We start from the raw sequence: 13696 nt of genomic DNA, 5'->3' as shown, positions 1-13696 counted from the left end.
ATAAAAAACATTCTTTAGAAGTCCAAAGAAAATCATAAAGAATAATGTATAGAAAATGTATGTGGTGCTCATTTCAGCAGCACATATATTAAAATTGGAACGATACAGACATTAGCATGACCCCCTGTGCAAGGATGACATGCAAATTTGTGAAATGTTCCATATTTAAAAAAAAAAAAAAAAGAAGAAAGAAAGAAAATGTATGTGGTTATAAATAGTACTGAAAATAAACCATTTAATTCTAAGGTAGAAGATCTAAAGATTTTAGATTAAGTTAGTCTGAAAAGCATCTTATAACTCAATAATATAAAAATGAGACCTGCCCCAGCTGGTGTGGCTCAGTTGGTTGGAGCATTGCCCGTACACTGAGGGGTTGCAGGTTTGATTCCTGGTCAGAGCACATAGCTAGGTTGTGTGTTCAATCCCTGGCCTAGTCAGGGCGCATGCAGGAGGCAACTAATCAATGTTTGTTTCTCTCTCTCTCTCTCTCCCCCCACCCACCATACCCATCTCCCCCTTCTCCTCTAAATAATTTTTAAAAAATGAGACTATATTAAGTAAAAAGTCATATAAAACTATTAAGTCAAAGTTATCAAAGCCCTAGCTGGTTTTTCTCAGTGGTTAGAGCATCAGCCAGCAGACTGAAGGGTCCCGGGTTCAATTCCGGTCAGGGGCAAATGCCCAGGTTGCGGGCTCAATCCCCAGTACAGGGTGTGCAGAGGCAGCCGATCAATGATTCTCTCTCATCACTGATGTTTCTCTCTCTCTCCCTCTCACTTCCTCTCTGAAATCCATTAAATATATATATAAAATAAATATATATTAAAATATATATATATTTTAAAAGTCATCATAAAGATTAAGTTTCTATTCTACCTAATATACTTAATAATTTAGAAAAGATAAATATCACATGATCTCACTCATTTGTGGAATATAATGAACAACATAAACTGATGAACAAAAATAGAGCCAGAGGGGAAAAATATTCTAGAAATATAATTAAAAACAATCCTGTTATTTGCAGATTTTTAATATTTCCTACCATTTTTGTGAGATCATATTATGTTAGTACAGTTTTGGTAATATTATTATACTTAAAATCCTTTTATTATTGAAATATTAATGTATATTGAATGTAACATTATCATATGTAAACTCTTTCTTGAATAATTGGTGTTTATTGCATGTAATGTAAAATCTTTATCTTTTTTTTAAAATATATTTTATTGATTTTTTTACAGAGAGGAAGGGAGAGGGATAGAGAGTTAGAAACATAGATGAGAGAGAAACATCGACCAGCTGCCTCCTGCACACCCCCTACTGGGGATGTGCCTGCAACCAAGGTACATGCCCTTGACTGGAATCGAACCTGGGACCCTTGAGTCCGCAGGCTGGCGCTCTATCCACTGAGCCAAACCGGTTAGGGCTAAAATCTTTATCTTGAGATATTAATGTTTATTGCATGTAACATTATTATATTTAAAATCATTTTTCTTGAAATAAAAAAACTAAAAAAAATAAAAAATAATAATTTAGAAAAATATGAGCTGTCTCCTACATGTAAGTGTATATAAAACCAACTGCAGAATCATACCACCACAGTCCTAGAACACAGATGTGTTTTTACTCAATGAAATTTATTGGTAATTCCCTAACACAGACAAAATACTAAAAACAATTTTAACTAAAAAAATCCATAAAAACAGAATAAAGTTTACAATAAAAAGGTGGGGGAGGTTGGGAAGAGATAAACCGAAGAACTTGTATGCATATATGCATAACCCATGGACACAGACATTAGGGTGGTGAAGGCCTGGGGTGGGCTAAAAGGGGTCAATCGGGCAGGGGAGAGGACATATGTTATACTTTAAACAATAAAGATTTAAAAAATTAAATTAAAAACCATAGACTCATTCATACACAGGAAAAAAAATACAGTATAGAGAAAAAATATCTGCAAAGCTCAAAAATAAGCTGCAGACACACAGTGTAGTTATAAAAACTTTCCTCAGCCCAGCTGGTGTAGCTCTATGGTTAAACATCAACCTATGAAACGAGGTCACGGTTCGATTCCTGGTCAGGGCACATGTCTGGGTTGCAGGTTTGATCCCCAGTAGGGGCCATGCAGGAGGCAGCCAATCAATGATTCTTTCTTATCATTGATGTTTCTATATCTCTCTTCCTCTCCCTTCTTCTCTGAAATAATAAAAATGTATTTTTCTAAATGTTTATAAAAAACAAAATACTTTCCTCAAATCCTACCCTTACTCCCACTCATGCCCCATTATGGGTTTTAGGTTTCCCTCTTCTGTGCTCCCACAGCACTACCTCTACCACAGCACTCTGCACTTTTGGAATTTCATGTTCATTTGTCCACAGTCATTTTGAGTTTGGAAACTCCCCCAGGAAAAGGATCTTGGCACTCTTGCTCTTCACTGTATACTCACTTACTTATTGAATTGAATTAAACCAATACAATGAAAAGCCTTAGTGTTATTGCACACAAAATAAGGAAATTAAATTAGGAATGTAATGTAGTTCTCCTGCCTTGAATACTTAAAAACATACTTGCTCACACATGGTAACAAACTGAAATGGCATATCGAATGAACTTCATCACTAATATCTGGGATGGACCTTGTGGGAATTTTTAAGTTACAGCCCACTAGTCTGATAAAGTATTAACATTTATAGCTTTTCAACATGGAAAATTCCTACAAAGAAACTTATGGACAGAATTAGCATTTGGCTTAAGAAACAAAAAGTTGGTCCTTTTCCCATTTATCTTCCTCAAATACTATGCCCCTTTGTATCATACTACAAGAGCATCCTATCTCTCTGACACAGCTTGGGTACACCTAAAGTGATCCTTGAAAAACTGACAGTCCTAGCTGGTTTGGCTCAGTGGATAGAGTGTTGACCTGTGGACTGAAGAGTCCCAGGTTCAATTCCAATCAAAATCACATGCCCGGGATGTGGGTTCAATCCCCAGTGTGGGGCGTGCAGGAGGCAGCTGATCAATGGTTCTCTCTCATCATTGATGTTTCTCTCTCTCTCTCTCTCCCTTCCTCTCTGAAATCAATAAAAATATATTTAAAAAGAAACAAAACTGTCAGACATAACATTCACCTACAGTCATGTGACAAAAATTCAACCCTTACAAACATTCCACCTACGAGTGTATTTATGTTTAATACTGAGTGTTATTCTATGGGACTCATCATACTCACACATTAGAAGGAGAAAAATGAATTACCTGGTTGGTGCTTTCAGGAAGAAATGCCAAAGCTGCGGCAATACTGCCCTGGGCTGCCAACAAATTGGCATATTGACTCATCTTCTCAGCCAAAAGAACTCCTACAGTATTAGTGTCCATGGCTTGTGTGAGTTGTACAGCTTTCCGTAGGATGACAACTTTCTCAATCAGATCCTAAATGAGAAAAAGAAAGGAGAGTAAAGGAGAAAGACAAAGATTCCAAGATGTGTATGAGAAGAAACAGGAAAAGAGTTACTAAGATTTCCAAAACCTACTAAAAGTACAGTACCTATCATCATCTTTCTTAAAAAGGTCTGGAATAGCTGACCACCATTTAGGTAACTGAAAAAGTAAGGAGGAAGGTCTCTTACTCATGAATAGGGCATAGGTTACCACCTTCTCCTAAACTTCCTTAAACTGCCAGATACTTATAAGCTAAAATAGGCAAATATCCAAAGCGAAACTGAGAGGCAGATGTCCAAAGGCAGAAACTTGGATTCCAGCAGGTATAAGAGAAACTATGAGTGAACACTTCACATTATCAGTATTATAAAAACAGTACTGCTATGAGGTGACCTTCAAATGCGCTTACTATTTTAACCCAAAATTTCTCATGTTGTTCTTCGATAACAATGTTTTAAAAAATGGGAGCCAGCCCTAATCGGTTTGGCTAAGTGGATAGAGCGTCGGCCTGCGGACTGAAGGGTCCCAGGTTCGATTCCGGTCAAGGGCATGTACCTTGGCAGCTGATCAATGGTTCTCTCTCATTGATGTTTCTAACTCTCTATCCCTCTCCCTTCCTCTCTGTAAAAAATCAATAAAATATATATATTAAAAAAAATGGGAGCCATACTTCAGGTATAAAGCACAAGAATATCCTACCTATCTGCCCTTCATAAATCCAGAAGTGTGTTCTCTCTCAGAAGCACATAGGAAACCTTGATTTCCTACCAGATTTTCAGTTTCAACAGAGTGATCTTTAAAGCAACAACCCTACTGAAAAAACATCTTTCCAAAAAAGAAAAAAAAAATTAGACTGAAATACCAAGAGACTCTGCTGATTAAATGCTTAGGGGAAAAAACTGAAATATATAATTAGTCAGTGCCTGAGAATAATTTTTTACTTTCTCGCTTGTCCATGTATTAATGCTACACAGGATTACACTGACCTCTTACTTTCATTTCCCATTAACCATGAAGATTCTCTATTGGTATTGGTGGTACCTCCCATTTGTTACCCCACATTGCTTCTTTCTTTGCCCAAAGCAGACAGTGTCATTAGAGGCAGAGAGAGGAGCATGAGGAAAAGAAGTAAAGCAAGGGCTGTTTTCATGCTTTAGCCACCTAGTTCCCCCAATAAGCCACATTTAACAACCTTGACCTCACAAACAGTTGCAACCCCATTTAACTTATCCCATCATCTCAAACTTTGCCCCACTAAATACAACAATAAATACACATAATTATCCAGAAAATGAACTAAAATGTAAATAAGTAAGGGTAAAAGCAATGAACTTCTGGAACAAATCAAATTCTAAACTATAAGTAGGGTGAAAGACAACTGAAAAGGAAGCATCCTTTATTTCAAAGATACTAACCTGAAGGGACAAAGGATTGTTTCCATCCTGAGCTTTAGTCCAACATGCAACTAATTTCTCTACATTCCCTGCACAAATATAGCAGAGACATGCCTGAGTCTGCAGGAGGCTATCACCTTCACTTTCAAGCCTGGTTCCCAAAAGATCTATAGATCAAGAGGAAAACAAAATAAGATTATACTCAAGGAAATCTGTATATGAGATCATGAGCAGCCCAGTATCATTTCCAGAACTAAGGATTAAACTTCACAGCCAGTAAGTAGTAGGTAGAAACAAAATCACTCTATTATATAAATGCTCAGTAAATATTTGTCAAAGGAATGAGAAAGTGTGACAAACTCTATATAATGAACAACTTCATAAGATTCTATGCCTACCTATTGAATGGATTTACATCAGAAAAAAATAAATGAAAACAATATTTGTACAGAAAAATTCCAATAAGCATTTAACTCCATTTTATCACATCAGGTGCTTTTTTAAGCAGTCAAAAATATGGCATATTTTAAATAATGACAACTAGGATTACTATAAATTATTTGTATTAATAAAATTAATCTCTTATAATTTTCACAGTCTTATAATACTTTCAAGGTAGCAAAGAGCTGTTCCTTCTTATACTAAGCAGCCTGAAATTTCTGTTCTTATAAATAATTAAAAACCTTTGGTATATTAATAAAAATTAGCTCTCACTCTCTCCCTTCCTCTTGGAAATCAATAATAATAATGACTAGCGCCCAACTGGTGTGGCTCAGTGGCTGAGCGTCAACCTATGAACCAGGAAGTCACAGTTTGATTTCTGGTCAGGGCACATGCCCAGGTTGGGAGCTCAATCCCCATAATTCCAAAAGAAACATTCAAATAAGAACTCCTTTTTCTTTTTTTAAATATATTTTTATTGATTTTAGAGAGAGGAAGGGAGAAGAAGAGATAGAAACATCAATGATGAGAGAGAATCATCGACCCACTGCCTCCTGCACACCCCCCACCGGAGATCAAGCCCACAAACCTGGCATTTGCCCCCGACTAGAATCGAACCCGGGACCCTTCAGTCCGCAGGCCTATGCTCTATCCCCTGAGCCAAACGGCTAGGGCAGAACTCCTTTTTCTTATTGTGATTGGTAGGTTTATGGAAATTTCTAATAACATTTGTCAATTTTATTTATACCATGCCATATACACAATAAAAAGCTCACTTTCTTACCACAAAGCGCTGAAAACTCATCAGGTTTAGCATAAGTCAATACTGCAGCTAAAGCCTCTCTCCAATTTTTAAGGTCACAAGACTCAACAATCTCTTTCCAGTTCTTCATCACCACTGCAGTAATTAGCTTGGGAAAGAAAAACAAGGGGAAAATTAAAAACCTTTGGCATATTAATAAAAATTAGCTCAGGCTAACCAACCATATCTTTCAAAAACTATTAGTATGCATAGTATTTCATGTTAAATAAAGCATCAGCAAAGGAAAATATATCCTTGAACTAACTGACATAGAATATAGTATTATTTTTCTTCAAAAAGAAAAAATCATACAAATATACTGGATTAAATTCTGAGAAAGAAAAGTATAGAGTGTTATCAAAACATTTAACAGGAAGTCATGACCTGGTCTGATAGATCAAGAAAAACTTTCTGAGCATATAGACATTTGAGATATGAAGTCAGAATTAACTTCATCAAGAAGGAAAACAACATTTCAGGCCAAGGGAACACTAGGTGCAAAGTCCTGAAAGAGAAAGGCACATGGAGTATGTGAGGAACTGAAAGGCAGCCAGTGTGGCTGAAAGATAAAAGGGGAGAAAGTGACATGAGACCAGGCTAAGGAGACTGACGGGAACCAATGCTAGAAGGACTAGCCCAAGGAAAACTTTTATTAAAAGAAATTTAGTAACATTAAGTGAGGCTTAAAAATGTTTAGACCCTCTGCACCAGAAATGCCTTTCCTAGGACTACATACAGCCTCATTAAATAATTAGAAATTCTTACAGATTTTAGGCATAACAAAGATGTTTATCACTAATTTATCTGTATTAGGAAAATGTTATAAACTACCTAAACACCCCAAAATAAGGGAAATCATATATCACTGCTATAGAATATTACAGAACAATTAAAAAAATTTTTTTTTTAAATATATTTTATTGATTTTTCACAGAGAGGAAGGGAGAGAGACAGAGAGAGTTAGAAACATTGATGAGAGAGAAACATCGATCAGCTGCCTCCTGCACATCCCCACCGGGGATGTGCCCGCAACCCAGGTACATGCCCTTGACCGGAATCGAACCCGGGACCTCTCAGTCCGCAGGCTGACGCTCTATCCACTGAGCCAAACCGGTTTCGGCCAATTAAAAATTTTTGTAAGAATCTTTAATGATATGAGAAAATGTTTGCAATGTAAGTGACAATATCTATAAGCAAAACCACACACATATATACATATATGATCCTGACTGTTTTTAAAAGTTCTAAAATACATAGGAAGATGTATGAAAAATTGCAATCAATTTGGGATTAAGAGGTACCAATTTGATGGGAGAATTAGAAGGTGCTAAATTTTTATATTTAAAATGTCCTATGTTCTTTCAAAAATATTATACAATAAAAAATATGAAAAGTATTACTCATTTTAAAAATTATAAATTCAAAAAACAAAAAAAATACATCAAACTATCAACAATACCTATTTCTGGATCCATAAGTTATGGGTGGGATTTGTGTTCTTCACTGTTTTTGGCATTTCAATTATCTACCATAATAGCAATTTTTAGCCAGTGTGCCATGGCAGGCATACGAGTATACCACAAGAATTTTTATTTTTATTTTTTTAATGTATTTTATTAATTTTCTACAGAGAGGAAGGGAGAGGGATAGAGAGAAACATCGATGAGAGAGAAACATCAATCAGCTGCCTCCTGCACACCACCCCCACTGGGGATGTGCCCACAACCAAGGTACATGCCCTTGACTGGAATCGAACCGGGACCCTTGAGTCTGCAGGCTGACGCTCTATCCACTGAGCCAAACTGGTTAGGGTGACCACAAGAATTTTTAAAACATGCAATACCTGACTATTGGAAATCATACTGACTTCTTTTCCCTTAGACTGTTAAATAAAAAGAGACAAGAAGCCAACATAACAATAGCCGTCCGGTGTGAGTGAATCAAAATTATACACTTTTTTTGGGTAAGATCAGCAAAAAATATATTTTTTGGTGTGCACAGAATTTTAGTAGTTTATGTGTGCCATCAGATGAAAAAGGTTGAAAATTGTTGGTCTATATAAGAGGGTATTGTTTTTATAATCAGATAAAAGTTATTGTGCATCTATTTTTAAAATAACATACCCTGGTAATTTTGCTTTGGGATTTTGCAAAGTATTTTTTCTGTGTTCGAGTCAAGAGTTCTTGTCCACCTGCTATCGCCAATATTATGGCATCAGCCATGCGGTTATCATGTAAACAAAGGTCAACAGCACTCTCAAAGTTACCCGTCAGCAAAGCCTGAGTAATTAAACCATCGATATCTGCAATAAGGAAATCAAACACCCAAGTTAAATAAATATCTTTGTTACAAGGAAAAATACTACACATATCAACTTCTACATGCACACAGAAAAGAGAAAAAAAATGCTAATTTCTGAATATTACTGGCGATTAATTTCTAACACAACTGGTTGTAATCTATGGAAATATACCAAGAGCATGTAAGTAAAATCTGTTAAGATAACACATTTTCCAGATTGCTTAACCTGGAGTAATAAATATCATTCTACAGTTTCTATCACATAGGTGTCAGAACATTCTACCATTTCTAAGGCATAATTTCACATACAAATGATAACTGGGTTCTTTTTTTTCAACCCTCCATCACCTGTGACAAAACATTTCTAACTTAAACTTAAGAACTATTCGCTTTCAAATGGTTAAAAAAAATCAGAAGTTAAAACCAACGGTACTTACCCCCACTGATGGAGATGTTAAATGGTCCTCCAGCTGAAGGTAGAAATTCAGATTCTTGTTTTTCCTCTTTAATATGCTAAAGAGATGAAAGGGCAACAATTTACGAGAATGAAATTGTGGAACAATTTTCTGGTAAAACAAAATTCATATATGATTATATGACCTACTGACTGAATGACATGCCAAGTTTTCCAGAAAAGTGCTCAGATCCAAGTTAACACTTAATATCTATCAATTCCCTATGGATTAATTCCTATTGTACGATCACAAATAAAAATCCAAGATCATCAGAAGTAATGTTAAATAAACTGAAGTATACATATCCATTGTTGGCTGAAGAATTTTTTTTTCCTAGGTACCTTGACAAAGAGTAGCTTGAAACATACAAAATAATGTTTTTAATCAGGCTAACTTAGATTTCAAAACAGCCCTGCTTCTACACATCTAAAATTTTCTGTCTACTAGTTTTAACTATAGGGTCTTTTTGTTTTTATTGAGTAAGTCATGAAAAAAAATCATCTGCTGTCCTCACATAAATGCAATATAAACAGATTACTTATGAATAGATTTTTGTGTTCTCTTCAATTAATCATTCCCAGAACATCAGATTTATCTGGTAAAAATATATACACTGCTATAAATTTCTGAGACTATGTGTAAGACTGAGAAATATAAATTCAATATATATATTTTTGAGGAGAAAAGTATATAATGGAGGCATATTGCTGACAAATAGTTTATTATTTTTTAAAATATATTTTTATTGATTTCAGAGAGGAAGAGAGAGGGGGAGAGAGAGAGAAACATCAATGATGAGAGAGAATCATTGATTAGCTGCCTCCTGCACACCCCACACTGGGGATCGAGCCTGCAACCCAGGCATGTGCCCTTGACTGGAAACAAACCTGGGACCCTTCAGTCCGCAGGCCAACACTCTATCCACTGAGCCAAACCAGCTAGGGCTTTTTGGTTTTTTTGTTTGTTTGTTTGTTTGTTTTTGCAGGGGGTGGGGGCAGGGAGCAAATACTTTAAATGCCTTCTATATATAAAAATTCAAAAGAAGACAAAAAATAAAATATATCAGAGATGACAGAAAATTTTAAAGAAAAGCACAGATGAGATAAAAGACATATTTTCTGTGCTTGTCAGACCTACACAACTGAATGTAAAAGCACCTAATATTCAAAGTCAGGGGCATTTTTGGACTGGGTAATTTTAGTGCAGAGCACAGCATATGTAAATAATGCTTACTTAGTTAATTTGGACTATTATAGGGGAATAACTATAACCTTAATTCTTTGCCCAACTAAAGAGAAACATTTTAACTCAAACAAAAGAATCAGAACTTAAGTTATTCACATTAAGGAATAAATCAGATACTGATATGATTATGTTTACTAACATGCACCAAAACAGCATTTTTTAATTTTAACTCACAATTCTTCAAATTTGCCTTCTAAAAAAAATTCATAAACCTTTATTTATGAACTTCTGAAATATATATAAGGCAAAAAATATACCATTTATTACATGTTGAATATCTTCAATGTGTAATCTACTATGTTTGATAAAAAGCATCATCAAAATAAACGGCAAGATTTTATCACCTTACGATTTTTTCAAATACTCTGAAAGTATATACTGATGACTACTGTTTTATTAAGTACATATTTTCTCACCTATTCATTCATGAGTATATCTCCAAATGATCTTCTATTTAATAATACATAGTTAATCTAGTTATACATAAATGGAAAAATATTTCTGTAATGTACCCTACAATTTTGTCTAGGTATTCCCAAAATTAGTTCAAAATTTTTATAAGATTTTAGCCATTATCCTTTATTCTCAAGTTAAATGCTATTACTTCTAAGAAAATGGTTTTTTATAATCATCTTATAGTAGTCTAAATTTATTGATGAATTATTATGTTTATAACTTAGTAAAAATTAGTGAGAAACATTCCATAGTCAGGATAGCCCCATAATACAAAGAACAATGAAAAAGTCAAAGATGAGAAAAAAGAACTTGTTAATTATCCAAGATGAAATATAATTTAAAAGAAAAGTAATTATAGCATTATTCATTAGTTTAAAAAAAACCCAGAAAATTAAAAGGGAAAAAAATTAATGGTACAACTCTTGTGTTCAAGGACTCTTTTAAACTATTGTAAAAATGGTCACCTATAACTCAGAATACATTTACAGTAAATCATGACAATCAGTTTATTTAATGAAATACCCTGTACTTGAACTCAAAGTTCAAAAGACTAATTCAGAAGTTTGTCACTGATAATGGGTCCTAAATATTAATATGCCAAGAAAAAACATCAACTTTACATACAATGCTCTGCAGATTTCTGAATAAAATCTCTTTTCAGGTTGACATCATATCCATATGACCAAATTAAGTCAATCTCACATCAACTGTTAATTTTAAGCCATATAATTCAGCAGACAGGTCAGAGAACTAAAGATTTCAGAGATGATACTTCCATCAAACTAGTAAACAGACTCCTACCTTAAACATCTCTAAGAAAACAATATACTCCATCTTTACTTTGGAACAAGTAGTTAAGAAAAATTTCCATATTTCAATGTGAGATAAACAAATAGCACATATTTTTCAATGTAACTAAAAATGAAAAAAATAATAAGTACCTCTCCCAAGAGCTGCTCTTCAGCAGCGGGGCTCTCCTCCCCATCACTCTGTGCTACTTGGTCAGAGTCTTTAAGAGCCTTTAGTACACAAAACAATTGCAGAGGAAGTTGAAGAATGTAGCATTAAAAGGTTATTAGTGAACAAGGAAGACAAACGACCCAATAAACAACATTCAGAGCTAGTTTAATCATAAGAAGCAATACTAAGTAAATTTTTTTGAGAAACACCATTAGAAGAAAAGCAAAAAGCCATCACAGCTGAGACCTTCCCTTTCTTTCCTACTAAATGTCCCCTCAGTATAAAAGAACTTAACCTTAAGTATGTGAGCAGTCGTTTTGTTTTTCCTCTTTTGCGAAATTTATATACTGTCAAGAGCAAGGAATGCTCTACCAGCTAAATAAGGAAAGCTCTACCAGCTAAATTTATATTATGTTAACATGAGAATTTATTCACTTATTAAAATATCTACAGTCAGCATTCATTTTTACAACATAAAGCAATAAAACAGACAAATTTCTTAAATTACATTTCCTTTTTTGTCATATCCTAAACCAACATTCTAGAAGGTAGCTATTTTTAAAGGCCTTCTTACCACATTGGGTCCATCCACTTTGTTCAAGGCCAAAGCAATCTGAAATAAAAACAACAACTCACCTACTAAATGGAATTCTATTTTAAGGTACATAGCAAATGTTCACCTCTTACTCCATTCTCATTGGCAAAAATTCAGATCAGGAACAGTATGTGTAAGAAAAGAATAAAATCTCTGCAGAACTGATTCTCAATGGTTCTAGTTTCAATCACAAGGAGTTCCACTGCTCACATATCACCTCACTCAACGACAAAACTAACTTCAAAATAAGCACATTTTCTTCTACTTTGTCTTAAATAAAATAACTATATTTTTAAAAAATATTTCTTCAGGTACTCACTCTGGAAAGAACTGCTATAAGTAGTATTTTGACAATCAAATTTTATTTTGTTAGTTTTTGCTATCTGGTATGCAGTAACGTTTTCATATCAATCTCTTAAAAACCTAACGAAGTTACAACATCAAGAAGAGTAGACTAATAATAAAGTTAATATAAAAGAAATCTAAAGGTGTGACCAAAGACACACAGCCAATGGGGCTGTGATGTGACCCCAAGACTGACAGCATGTGTTCAGCATGCCTAGTATGCAGTATTCAACCTGTACCATGTATGTGACAACCCTGCAATGCTATAGAAACTTTTAGTCATTTTCAAAGAATGACAAGGGTTAATATAAATCACACAAAGAATCTACAATATGTCCTTCAAGGTTTTCAAAGTCAGAGTGTTTCTACTGTCCTGCTGTTCATGGCAACATTGTGGAATAATAATTAAGCCCCTCTTAGAGAAGAAAACTGGAATACAACTTCCTTTTTAAAAGGGAATCTTTAAAAAAATTAAAGTATTAAGCAAATCTCTTGGACTTTTTGTTTATTCAGGTTGAATGTAATAAATCTCCCTTGTTCTAGAATATTTACTAGTTGCTTGTTAGCTGGAACAACTCAACACAGTTTGGGAATTGTGGGCTAAAGGCATGAATAGCTAGGGTGGAAAATTGTGATAGCTTGAAATAGTACCCTATTTTTCATCACTTAAGTTGTGGTGAATGTGGGGTGATCTCTAACAGTTTCCCTCCCCGCCCCCCCCAAAGCCACTGGTTACACACCCTCCTAAAAATCTGTTATTTCCAGTGCTTGAGGTTCACAGTCTCTTTTTTAAAAAAATATATTTTTATTGATTTCAGAGAAGAAAGGAGAGGGAGAGAGAGATGGAAACATCAATGATGAGAGAGAATCATTGATCGGCTGCCTCCTGCATGTCCCCCAGTGAGGATCGAGCCCGCAACCTGGGCATGTGCCCTTGACTGGAATCAAACCCAGTCCACAGGCTGATGCTCTATCCACTGAGCCAAACCAGCCAGGGCGGTTCACAGCCTCTTATCATTCAAAGCCCAATCCTTCCTGACACAGCTCTTTAAATTGAAGATGGTTCTGGTAGCTTCAACATTCAGGTATAAAGTGGAATTCCACAATTAACAATAGTACTCAAAACTTAGGCAACCAAAAACAAATTCTTATAAATATTTATTGAATGATTGAGATCATCTGTGTAGAATTTTATTTTTAATGTTTTTATTGATTTTTAGAAAGAGAGAAAGGGAGAGGGGTAGAGCAATAGAAACATCG

General features: G+C 34.8%; 1 protein-coding gene and 1 non-coding gene across 49 annotated transcripts in view; one reads left to right on the top strand and one right to left on the bottom strand.

The window, feature by feature from the left end:
* The window catches only part of SEC31A (SEC31 homolog A, COPII coat complex component), a 90008-nt gene that overhangs the window by 24605 nt on the left and 51707 nt on the right, over positions 1 to 13696 (bottom strand). For 28 of the 48 annotated variants that reach the window (XR_009448820.1, XM_059666845.1, XM_059666855.1 and 25 more), the window contains 7 exons: positions 12071 to 12109; positions 11478 to 11555; positions 8818 to 8893; positions 8203 to 8381; positions 6062 to 6188; positions 4858 to 5003; positions 3260 to 3433 (listed from right to left, as the gene is read on the bottom strand). Coding sequence is in view for 47 of the 48 variants with exons in the window: in XM_059666845.1 (XP_059522828.1) it covers positions 3260 to 3433; positions 4858 to 5003; positions 6062 to 6188; positions 8203 to 8381; positions 8818 to 8893; positions 11478 to 11555; positions 12071 to 12109 (819 nt within the window). In the remaining variant the exon portion in view is untranslated. The remainder of the gene's footprint in view (positions 1 to 3259; positions 3434 to 4857; positions 5004 to 6061; positions 6189 to 8202; positions 8382 to 8817; positions 8894 to 11477; positions 11556 to 12070; positions 12110 to 13696) is intronic. The other 20 variants (XM_059666748.1, XM_059666787.1, XM_059666826.1 and 17 more) reach the window with 3 other exon arrangements.
* Positions 65 to 169, top strand: LOC132223982 (U6 spliceosomal RNA). Its single transcript, XR_009450571.1, has one exon. It is a non-coding gene; the product is annotated as a U6 spliceosomal RNA (small nuclear RNA).

This window comes from Myotis daubentonii, chromosome 1, assembly GCF_963259705.1.
Source record: "Myotis daubentonii chromosome 1, mMyoDau2.1, whole genome shotgun sequence".
NCBI classification, from domain to species: Eukaryota; Metazoa; Chordata; class Mammalia; order Chiroptera; family Vespertilionidae; genus Myotis; species Myotis daubentonii.
This window is presented reverse-complemented; position numbering and strand designations above follow the sequence as displayed.